The sequence below is a fragment of the Calypte anna genome, chromosome 10 (assembly GCF_003957555.1).
Source record: "Calypte anna isolate BGI_N300 chromosome 10, bCalAnn1_v1.p, whole genome shotgun sequence".
Lineage (NCBI taxonomy): Eukaryota > Metazoa > Chordata > Aves > Apodiformes > Trochilidae > Calypte > Calypte anna.
This window is the reverse complement of record NC_044256.1, coordinates 16,129,231-16,141,993: the sequence shown is the minus strand read 5'-3', so window position 1 is coordinate 16,141,993 and position 12,763 is coordinate 16,129,231. Positions and strand designations below refer to the sequence as shown.

Here is a 12,763-nt window from a genome sequence, read left to right as displayed (position 1 = left end):
TCACGGTGGGTAAAAGCCGTCCCCAACCCTTAAAGTATTTAAAAGCTGAAATAATTAAGTTGTAAATAATGGTATTCGTGGCTCTCAGTCCTAATTCAGGCTTCATGCTTCTGACATTGCCTGGTTTACGTGATCTAGTGGTCTCCATGGAAAGACAGATAAACTTCAATGGCTGTCAGAAGACAAAAATTGACACGGAGCATCACCTTTCCTGACTGTTTAAATCCTTTAAGGAAGTGTTGGAGCAATTAGAGAGGGAGTCTAATCTTTGCAGAGTGCATTAACACTCTCCGACCTCCCAGACAATAGATCAGACCTCAGACACATAATGCTTCCCTAAGGCTTTTTAACCAGAGCATTTGATCTCATAGTCACTCTGTGTGTGTTACTATAGGTATCAGTGTGTAAGGCAGTATTCATGGGGCATTAAAGGACCACTATCTCTGCTAGCATTCATACAACTTTTAAAACAGAAAGCAGAAAAGTCATTGTGACACACACACTGTTACAGAAGTACTAATTCCCAGGAAAAAAAAATAAATTAAAACCATTCAAAGGAGCTCTGCAAAATGTCTGCATTTTTATTAACATCATATTTCCTCTCCACCGCTACTGTTTATTACCCAGCTTTAGAATATGAATCTATTTTTTAAAAAAACATAGATTAGTGTTTTTATTCATGGAAACATTTATCTGATTATAATTTTAAAATAATTCATTTCTTAACCCCTGTGGAGGGACTTGAGGGAAAGGGAATTAGGAAAACAGGTCTAGTTTATTAAGGAAATTGAAATATATCATTGCACATAATTTTCCCAAATGTGCACATGGAAGTATCAAGGGAAGTTTTCTTAACTGCTAGAACAAGTCATCATCTAATTCCTGATGGGCATATTTGGTGCAGAGAAAAAAACCCCAATATCACTTATCAATTATGCATTTTCCATTTAATATTCTAAATTTTTTTTTTTTTTTAATTGCCTAAGTGCATTTTTTTTTAATGGAATTAGACTTCCTTGCTATCATGTTCTGACAGGCCACCTCTGAACCAATCTTGTATGGACAATGCATACTGGGGCTCCCAATAATCCAGATAACTGGATTCCCACCCACTGCTAAAGAACAAGTGCTGCAGTCTCACTGAGCACTTCACTGGGCTTTTCCCCCATGCAATGTATTTGAGGTCCAGTGCCAGCTAACAATACTTTATATGAATCTATTCATGCTGTTTATTAGCTGCAGGATTTTGTTTTACTTTTCTAGACCTACAAAAAGTGCCTCTTCTGAAGTACCTGCAGTACAAATAGTTTTTGCTGCTGTTTAAATGGGTATCTCAAATTTGCCAAGCCAAGTGCATCACAAATGACAAAAAGGTCACATGTACCTAGTATATTTAAAAACAAACAAGCCTTCAAAGTCAAAGTGTAATGCAGTTATTTCTAATCTGAACAAATAATAGACTACATCTAATGCAAGTTGACAATTGGCTTTGATACAGAGCTGTGCAGCTCCTCTGTTCCATTAAAAGATGAAAGTTGAAGGAAAGTACAGAAGACAGCAACTTCTTCCAAAAAGAAAGTAGAAAGTTCTGAACCTGAGTTCATCAAGTAAATAAAGGCTGTTCTAGTGCAGACTTTTCCTCACAGGACACTCATCTTTCAGTAAACATGCTGACTTTACATAGGTAATGTTAAGACTAAAATAAATCAGAACATGAGACTAGGGGAAAATACTACATGTTTTACATATTTATTGACACTTCTCAAACCCACAGCACTGGCCTGAAAATAAAAAAAAAAACAAAACACCTGAAACCAAGCTAAGCTTTTCTGACATGTCTCAATTAAAATGCATAGATTTAGTTTTCATGAAGAGGCAGGGGAAGTGATCAAAGCTCTATTGTTGCTAATGGTACCAGTGCAATCCTTTACTGTGGCAGTAGCCAAATTTATTACTAATTGATAGCACAGATTTTTTAAAAATCCTATTTCTGGGATTTTGTAGTTACCTCATTACTTCAACTTTATTTGCCAAGGAATGCTGAAAAAACCCAAAGGGGATATATTATGATTTAAGGTCTTTTTATTGCTCTCCTTAAATAACCCAAAAACTTCCTGACTGATGAAGATTAACCTCTAAGTCAAAGTACATCTTAGTTGCTAGTGAAAAAAACCAAACAAACAACTAAAAGAGAACAGGCTTTTAAAAGTATCTATTTGCTCTGTAGCTTCTATACTAAACCTCTTTTTTCCAGGTATTGTAAAAGATCCAACTCTTTCTTATTAAAAAAAGTAAATTCCTTAAGAAAAACACCTCAAGGTGCATCTACCTTCATCATAAAAGCAAAATGGTGCATTACCTTTAAATAGGAAATTTCTTCCAGTTGTCAAGATTTCTGCAACTAGTGTTAGATTAGAGCTGAGAGAACGGGTGAATTAAATTAAAAATAAGATAGTTCAAGCAAGAGAAAGAAAACCTGCCAGAAAAATCTGACAGAAGCTCGAGTGTGGAGCTGGCTCATTCCTGAGGGTCCATCGCCATCTACAGGACTTTCCTCTTCCTCCAAAATCCTGCTACTCCTGATCACACAGAACGGGCCCCCAAATGATGGAGATTGTTAACTGATGATAAACAACCCAGACTTGCTCAAGTTAATGGAGTTACAGTGATTTAAACCACCTACAGACACATCTCCACTCATTCCTCATTTTCTAAGTGTAAAAACTGCCTTGCTCTTTCAAGAGAATGCTCTATGTTAAGCTTAGATCTGTGTTAAAAGTAAAGGATTTTTTTTTTTTAATTAAAAAGAATAATGAAAAGCCCCACAAAATACTGATAGGGCTGCTCCACCAACGGCAAGGGAGATAATTGTCAACATCTACAATCTTCCTGTAAAACTAAGTGCTTTAAAGTACTTTCTAAGAGGTGCCAGGTCAAAGTAATGTGAATAATGAGACAAAATCAAGCAGATCTTGACTGAAAGAAAATCAATACACCTGGAGTTCTGGGGAAAAATACACACACTAAGTAAAAGAATTTTGACTTTTAATGACAATTCCCTTTCCTATTACATACCATTTTTGTAATAGATGCCACGGGTTTCATACATTTTATTTTTGCTTGGGGCCAAGCTGCGTAACTTTTTCCAAATGGTTTTCATAGTGCAAATCCATGGGAAACTCTGAGAATTTTACATGCAAGCTTCTCAAAGTCTGATATTTCTCAGAGTGGTGGGTAAGTAGCTGCTCTCTCATGGTCCCATTTAACGGGTCTCACACAGATGAAGCATTCATTAAACTTAGAAAACTCATTTCATCTCTGTTTATGCAACTTCTTATCTACAACACAGTGAACTTTCAGGAAAGGCACCAGGAAAATTGGGAAAAGTCACTGGATCTCTTTAGGACCAGGCAAACTAGGAAATGGTTCCAAAGAAATTCCTCTTGTTTACCAACCAACCAGCAAATTGGTAAAAATTAGAAATTGCAGCTTTCTCACAAATTCTGAAGATGGTAAAGATACTTAATCTGACATTTGTCTAAAGAATCTAAAACTGCAAAAAGAAAGCCACCAAAAGCAAAAAAAGTCAGGTTTCAGGCAGTGTGCATTTCAGGCTTTCTTTTTTTTTTTTCTTTCTTTTTTTTTTTTTTTTTTTTTTTTGGTAGCAAATTTCAAATATTAGGATGAGGATATGTAAAGTAATAGTAAGAATCATGAGCTACATTCATCTTTGGCATATGAAAGCTTTGCAGTTGCATCTCAAGTAAAGGAATCAGTGCTGCCTTCATGGATAGTGAATTTGATCCTTTATAACACAGCTAAATAATAATCAAAGACCAAAAAAAACCCCCACAATTAATTGCTAAAATGTGATTAGTCTCCCAGCTAGGAGAACAGAGCATATCTTCTAAGGTGGTTAGAAACAAAAGTTGAGCAATGTTAAGTATACAAATAAAATCAGCAACAGGAGAAATATTTTACCCTGCCAAACAAAGCAAAATAAATACAAGATAATGAAGAAGAAAGAAAAAGCACAAAACAGCATCAGATCAACAAAAATCTCTATTACAAAACCCTAGAACTTCAAAAGACACAACGTTATATATTGGGGGACAAAAAAAAAAAAAACCAACAAAAAAAGAGGGGAGGGCTTCATAAATCAAACAGCTGAAGTACGAAACAATATAAGCAAACCCCAGCCAGACCCCAAAGAGGGTTTGCTCTTCATAAACATCAGATCAGGCAGCTAAAATTATTACCAAAGCTCTCTTGTAACTGTCACCTGTGGTGGGGTGTAATTACAGGCTACTGCTGCAAGCACGCCCACGTCATATGGCAATAAAAGGACCTACAGCTTGCCAAGCCCAGGCAGACAATGGAGAACAGACACCACCTGACGAGAGCCCAAAAAAGATCAGCCAGGGAGACCAATAAAAAAATGACAGCTTCGAAACAAACGACAAAGCTTCAAACCACACACACAAAAAGGTGATATCAAATTAGCTGAAAACGCAAGTACCGAGCAGAGTTCTCCAACAGGTCACAACTTGAGCAGGCAGAAATGTTTGCAGAGGCATTTAGTTCAGGTTGTAGCTGTAAAGAGCCATTTTTCACTGGGTTTGTTGTTTTGTTTTGAGTGGGTCTGGTGGTTTTTTTGTTCTAGTTTGGTGCTTTTTGATTTGGATTTTTTTTTTCTTTTTTTTTTTTTAATAAAATGTTGGATTGTTTGGGCTTGGGGGCTGTTATTAGATTGCTAAGCAGCTGAAAACTCTAAATTTCTAATCCCCTTCTGGAGAGTGATAGCCAGATAGATACCTTAGAGCAAGCACCTTCTATGGCTACACCGATATACTGTAACACAACTGAATTTCTTTCTCATTGCCTTAATTCTCTTCTGGATGCATGCATACACATTCCTGCTGACCAGCTGCACACAGCCTTATCCTCTGGCAGCACAGAGATTTAACCTGAATGGTTTGACTATAAAGTTTAACATACAACTAAAATATTACAAGGCTTTATCATCAACTAAAAACAATGCCATGCAATTAGAGAGCAGGGATTTGGGTGTCTCTCATTACCAGGGGGATCACTGCTACTATGGAAGCTTAGAGCAGGCACAGAAAGCACTCAAAAATACAAGCACAGCATAGACTATATTTAAGAGGAAGCTCATCAAACCCAAAAGCAAGAGATTCTTCTATAGAAGGTATGTGACTTGTTAAGGAGGCCCGTAGGAAATGAGTATATACTGCTCAGATGCAAAATATGGTTTTATTTTTATTTTGGAAAAAATTCACTGGTAAAAGGCAAATTCCTGAAACCCCTGAGCTGGAAAGATCAGACCATCTATCCTTTTTAAAGTTAAAAAAGGGTATTTGTACTGGTCTCTGCTCAGTTCCTGTTCACCCTGACTCCAAAGCTTCAAACATTGCTTTTTAAATTTTGTTTATCGTGTTGTCAGGCTTCTAAGTGGTTATTTCCCTATTAACCTTGTCCTTGTTTGTTCTTGCATTTTTGAAAGAGCTGGAAATAACATGTGTTTACTTTGCTGTGTGTCTCTCAGCATCATCAATATCCCTGTTGCTATTCCAGGAATTTTAACTGCTGCAGCAAAACTGAGCCTGGGATCTCAAGCTTAAATTGTAACTCCCCTCAGCCACAGAAGAATAAGATGGTAATGTCAAAACTGCTGGGAAAAGGGTAAAACCATCTCCTTTAATTATCTAGAGAGAAGTCTGCTTCTCATCTGAACAGTTACTTGCATGTTTCAGGTAACAGCTTCCCATCCACACACGGGGAATTTTCACAGGCACTGTCACGAGCAGCGTGGAAGAAGCAGGATGGAAACGTTTCCTCCATCATTAGGAAGGTGGTTTTACTGGGATATATTAGCTTGAAATAAAAACATAACTCTGATCTAGCCTCCTCTCTGGAGCTGGAGAAAATAATTTTCAAGATGTGCCTTTGCCAGGGATTTAGAGGGAAAGAGGGAAGGAAATGTTAGGGCTCCGAAGAATTACTTACTAGGTCAAATTCTTGAAACCCTGCCTGTCGCTCCTCCTGCAGCACCAGCTCTGACCTTAAATATGAATAAATTTTTGTGCCAAAATTTTATTTTATAGCTCCTCTGTTTAAACAGGAATTGCATTTGTCCCTCTACTGACTGCTTCTTTAAAACTGTAACAAAACACAAGCTTCAAATGGGCTGAGAAAAGCCCTTAGCAAAAGCTCTACAGTAAAGCGGAAGTAAAGCCCATCTCTTTTGCATTAATACATTTTTTCATCTTTTTTTTTTTTTTTTTTTTTAATTTTTTATTCTTTTCAAATTCCCTATTCAGTATTTGAAGAATACTCATTCTTCTTTCTTTAGGATTACATCTATTCATTTTATTTAGCTTTTTCATGTGGAGACATTTTAATCTACCATTACTTTAATGCTGTTCCCAAATAGTTTGGGAACAATGATTTATATTTCATATTCAGCTAAGAGGATGGAAAAAAAAATAAAGGAGAAAAAAAAAATACTATCCCCTTCTCATCAGTCACACATGTAGCCATGGTGGGGTGGTTTGTGCTTTGTATCAGGGAACTGCTGGTTCAAAATTAGTGGACAATTCATGGGTGAACTAAGAAAGATTTTAGGGAAGTTCTTGTGAGACCACATCTTTCTTCCCCACATTATAGGAAAGCAAATTATTATCATCTAATGATAAATCACAAGCAAAATCTCACTGAAAATTTTCCTCTATCCTCTGCTTGATTGGTCAGAGGTCCAAGAGATGCTTGGTGACAGGGTCTCTGTCCCAAGTTGTGTGGATTTCATTGCTTTTATCAGTCTCCCTTCTCCACAGATGCCTCATGTTCCCCATTCTTCCATGTTCTTCCATAACTCCCCTCCCACCAAGAAAAAAACCAAACCAACAAACACTCATTTTGTGGTGCAAGACCATGCAGGAGTTAAAGTAGATGTTTTACCAATTCACTGTCATATCCAGGGTTGAAATATGCTTAGTACAAACATGCCTGGAACACTTTGTGTTTTGCTTGCTAAAGTCTAACTATAACATGCAGCAGGCACTCATCCCCATGCAGAATGGGAGAATAAGTATATAAGTAAATAAAAGAATAAGTAAAAAAAGAACATTTCATCCTTATCAATAGAAAATAAGCAATTTTAGAAGATTCTGTCAGCAAGCTAATGGCCTTTTGCCTGTAGGTCATCACTATAAACATAGCCCAGCTCAACAGGGAACAAAAATTGCTCATGCCTAATGAGATGGTTGGTGTCTCCTCTGTGAGATGAGTTTAACTGGGCTCAGATCCACCTCTTGTATTACAAGCTGAAGTGGCAACATGTTAAAAAGCACATTCAACAGAGATGCCCAGAAGTTCATGGCCTACAGAGTCCCAACTATCCCCCTCTGCTGCTCTCCCAGATTAGACTGAAGCAAATTGGCACATTAATCCACATACATGCAGCCTCATCCAGTTTGCCACCCTGTGACTCCTCTGGATTCCAGTTCCCACAGACCAAGAGACCAACAGCAAAAAGAGGGCATCCCCCCCCTCTTAATTTAAAAAGCTTAGGAGACCTTAATGGAGAAAGGTGCCAAAACCTGCAGCAAGGAGATCAAAAGTTCAATGTCCAGAAGCTCTGCTGGGCATCCACAAGCTCAAGGGCTTCTCTACTTATGAATCTGCTGGCTTTTTGGGAAGCCCAAACCACTCCAAACTGATCCCACGCATGTCATTTCCCCAGCTGCCCATCATTAAATAACAGCAGTCAGTTTGACCAGAAACTCCGCATTACATTGCATCACCACACATTCCTTCCTTTCCTCCCATTACTAACCCCTCGTAAAATAATTATCAGATCTACTGCAATGTCACTGCAAAATAAATGCCTCTGCATGCTGCATTCCTTGGCTGGCTGGCTCAGGCTGCCAGCTAAGGCTGAGCCTGAAAAATAGCTCCCACCTGTACCCAGGCTGGCAGCAGCCTTGATTAGCAAGAAGCCTCAACCTGATATAGTGGGACATGCTGCCAGTAAAAATGAATTATGCTGGCATGGGTGAGTGTGCAGAGACCCTGAAGCAAATCAGTGCGAGTGCTGCCAGTCAGACCAGAGGTGAGATGGTGGCTGCTTTCCCATCGTTTGCCTGAACCTGTCAATGTCTCTTGCAACTATCATGCCAACTTAAAAAAAATATATATGATAGTAAAAATTCCAGGCAGTATATCCTTTCAATTTGCACCAGATTATAGGGGTTTTTTAATGCAATTACTGTAATTTCATTAAACGACATAATTACCATTAATGCAGAGAAAACTGTCAATAGAAGGTGTAATTATGTTGTATAAAATCACAAGCACAATGTGCAATGATGCATAATTCCTCATGAAAATCATTCTGTGATGAAAATTAACTTTTAAAATATTTTTAAATACATATTGTTCAGGAAGAATGATTCAGTTATTACAGACTTAACTTCCACAACCAGGGAAGAAATGGGAGCAGAATAGGCAGGGAGTATTTGTAAGTGGAAGGAAGGGTGGACCAGGAATTCAGTTTACAAGTGCATCAGAAGGTTAAGAACACAAGTTTCCATGTGCATGAGTGGGAAAAGCAAACAGCTAAGAACTACAGGGATGACTCCTGAGCAGACATTCCCTTAGGCAGCTCCAGCTTTTTGGATACCAGTGATGCAGTGTGGAAGTGATGTCTCAATGGAGAAAGGTGTGACACAAGCAGTGATGAGGACCAGATTAAAAAACCAATATGGTTTCCAGTAAAGATGTTTATAACCCATAACTTGCAACCTGCCCATCCTTTTTTTCACTATAAACCAATTGTTTTCCTATAAACCCACTTTTCAACCTTCTCCTTCTCTCCACCGCACTTACAAATCATTTCTGTCCAGAAAACTGAACTTCACAGCTGTAACTATGAAACAAACAAACATTTTGGTCAAAAATCTCTTAAGAGCAAATGTCTTAACTACATGCTTAGATTCTTGCTGTATGGTGCAGGCAGGATATCATCACTCTATGGCCCTTCCCTTCTAGCCCCAGTGTGCATGAGCATCCAATTCCCTGGTGCACAACTGTGCCTGCATCAGCAAGATACCAGCTGCTCTCATCTCCATCAGCTCTTGAACCATCAACTTTTGACATGACCTAAATTATCTTCAAGCAACAGAGGAAGGACGCTCACATCCTAACTACTCTTACATACCAGTCATCCCTCTGACCTCTAGGGTGAAAGACAGCTCCTTAGTCTTTGCTCTGGAGCTTCTTTCCATCAGGGATGGTCCACTTTACTCATCTGTAGCAAATACACTGAAGAGTTTCCCTCAAAAGAACCTTTAAGTGACTTATAATTCACAGACAGTAAAAGGGGGAGAAACATCTTGGAGATGTGGCTATTATATTGCTTAATAAACAACTCAAAAACTTTATTTCTGCATGCTGGACCACCACAAAGCCATTTTGCAACCTTTAATGGCATGCCAAACATTTCAAGCATGAAGAAAATGTCACACTGCAGAATAAAAAGCAGGCAAAAACCTTTTTGTGCTTGAGTGGATTATGAGAAAACTGCAAATGGGGTGTTTACTTCCAAGAAGAAAAAAGAGAGAGATGAAAAGTGGGACAGGCAGGTGGAGAACCTGGCTTTTTTGTTTGCATAGCACAGCAGAACTCACTGACTGATCTTTCCCTTTTCTCTTTTTTTTAAAAGCAATGTATTATTACCAGCAGTAGAATAGATTTGCAACAGGCAATGTCAGCAGAACTGCTTATGGGCCATGGCAGGCACTGATAACCTGCAGTTTGTGCTGCCCTATTGCCATGCAAGATGGAAGGGACAAGACCCATCACCTCCTGTTGCCACCACCTGTCTCCTATCCTACCACCCATATTTTAACAATGAAAAAAAAAAAATAAAAAAATATCCAGAGTTACCACATGGTCACAGCCTTTACACAGACAGGGGCAGCCTGGTGAACACCTCTGCAAAGAGAGGCTGTTCCTAAAGGTCCAATTTCCATGCCCATCTGGCCCAAGATGGCCCAAGATGCTTTGAAACCTTCAGCCCTGCAGCCATGTAGCTACCAAATACCAGTGACAGCAAATGATAAAGGGCTTTACTCTGGTGGAAAGGAAGGCATGGTAACACTCCAGATTTTCCGTCACTTAGCCTCATGCAATAAAGGAAGAAATCCACTTACCACAAATGCTATCATGCTCTTTACAGTGGACTCCCAGAGAAAGCAGCTCCGAAGGAATTGTATTGTATTCCATATTGCCATGGTGATTTTTTTCACGCGATCAACATTTCTTGATAAGATCTGATAAATATTGAGTGGGAGGAGGGGAGGAGAAGAGGAGTTTAATCAAACATTTTAATATCCTACTATTGCTTCAGAAACAGGCATAATTTAAGCTACAAATGCATGCCAGGGCACAGATTACAAATAAAGCCTCTGTTTCAGAGGCACACTCCAGCTCCTGTCTGCTTTCTGATTACACTCAAACCTTCCAGGTTTTCCTCGTCCCTTAGGGAAGAAAAAAACAAAAACCAAAAAACTCACCCCACATGTTGATGCCAAAACTAAATAAAACAGTAACATAAATCTACCTTCATTTCCCTTCAATTCTTGAATATAGCAATTTCTCAGGAAAAGGGCCAGAGTGAATGTAATCAAAACACTGCACCTCTTCTTTACATGCTTTGGATTAGTCCACAGAAATAAATAGGGAATTTTAGCCTTATTATAGAGGTCCTTTATTATAGAAAATTATAATGAACATCGCTCTAAAATTCTACAGACTTTTTAAGTAACTACTTTAGACCTGTTTTTTTTCCTTCCAAAGAAGGGAATAAGGCTTTCATTGGGCTCTAGTGCTGCAAACTGTGCGACATCTCCACTCTGAAGCACAAAGCAGAGCTGCTGACGCAGACTAGATCAGAAAGCAATTTCATGTTAACACAAATAAACCTTTTGATGTGTACGAAATACACAGAATTTACACGTGTTCAGCATTTTATGCATAAATAGGTTTTACTCTTATGCTACAGCATATTCAAACCTTTCCCAAACGGATGCAAGAGCTTAGCCCAGACCCAAATTTTCACCTTTTTAGAAAATTTGCGGTTCTCCTCAGTAAAACGCTTTTCTCGGGGCTTGAATGTTCTCATAGTTGCTTTTACCTAAAATAAAATAAAATAAAACAAAATATTAAGATTCAGAGTTTCAAGTTCATTATTTCAGTTTTGTATTACCAATGTTGATTAGGAATTTTCAGCCTTTTCAGCCTCTATGTGACTTAGGAGGAGTGTCGAGGAAAAACGTGGATGAGTTAAAATTGGGCAAGGCTGGACTCACTTCAGCAGCAGCAGAACTACAGTGCAGCCCCACGATGGCCTTAATAAATAGGATTTAACTTGGTAAAAGGCTGTAGGGCATAAACAATTGAGACTGACTTAGCCACTTAAAAACTAAGTGCACCGTGTACATGCCTCATTAATTTTCCTGTCAACACCCTGGGAAGAGAACATCATGGGTCAGCTTTTTGGGGAGAAAGTATGTGTTAAAAGTAATGTATAATAATCTAAACATTAAGCCCTCTTTTGGCTGTTGCAAAGGAAGCCGTGGCATACAGTAATCGACACCTCCTTCCTCAGGCATCTGTGGTCACTCAGTCAGTCCAGAAACACCCCAGCACTGTCCTATCCACCTGGATCAGCTACCAGAGAGCTGTGAGAGCCCAGTACTTCTTCAGCTATGGTATGAAACATCCCTTCATCACCAAATGCAACTGGGTCAGGATGTTTCCTGCATGGCTCTTGGTTTTTACAGGTTTTACATCCCTGTCCTTGTAGATTCACAACAATTCTTACACCAGTGATAAGCAAAGAGAAAAATCTTTCAACTTACAGGATTAAACAGGACATCCAGCTCCAAGTAAATTACTCCTTTTGAAGCACGTTCCAAGTCTTTATTCTTCAGTGTGTAACAACTTTGTTTACCATTTCTAATCTATAGTTTGGAGGGGGGAGAAAAAGCATCAATATTTTCCCAGCTGTAATTCACAATATAATTTAAAGACACTACAACCAAATAAATATATAAATTACAAGCACAAAAAAAACCTAAAAACAAACAAACAAAAAAAAAACCACGCAAACCACCACCAAACAACAAACCAGCCTTCCCCAAACCCTGATCAAACCTTGATAATATACTTGGAGCCTGAAATACAAAATGATCGTTGGATTAGAGACCTATAAAATTGCAGATTAAATCTCTTATGGTCCAAGTTTAATTTACAGACCTTGTACTTTATAGTAGAGCAGCGCACGCAATAACCAGCCTGAACATTCTGCCCTGGAAGCCAGTGAGTTGATGGGAAGTAATCAGCCTCTGTTATTACGGGTTTAAAATGGGATTTTTCTTCCAAAGTTCGAGAAAAGAGCCCCAAACAACAACTTGCCTACCTATTGTATACTCCAGTACACGAAACCACTTCTTAATGCTCAGTTTATTGCAAGGTTGTCAAATGACTACTCAGGAAACAAATGCAATCCAAAGAAATTAATCAGCTTAAGTGGAGAGAATACTAATGTAACAAATGTTCAAAATTAACTAATTTGTGCAAAATACTTTCCCTCCCACCCCTGAGTTTCAATACCATTTTTATGCTTTAATCCACTGGCTGTCTCTATCTATTACAAAATAAAAAATAAAATAAAAAAACA

General features: G+C 38.4%; 1 protein-coding gene across 2 annotated transcripts in view; it reads right to left on the bottom strand.

Annotated features, from left to right (window-relative positions):
* MCTP2 (multiple C2 and transmembrane domain containing 2) overlaps window positions 1-12,763 on the bottom strand; it is a 94,623-nt gene that overhangs the window by 31,000 nt on the left and 50,860 nt on the right. For both annotated transcript variants that reach the window (XM_008495771.2, XM_030457051.1), the window contains exons 14-16: window positions 11,943-12,044; window positions 11,141-11,215; window positions 10,233-10,352 (exon numbers count right to left, since the gene is read on the bottom strand). In XM_008495771.2, the coding sequence (XP_008493993.1) occupies window positions 10,233-10,352; window positions 11,141-11,215; window positions 11,943-12,044 (297 nt within the window). The remainder of the gene's footprint in view (window positions 1-10,232; window positions 10,353-11,140; window positions 11,216-11,942; window positions 12,045-12,763) is intronic.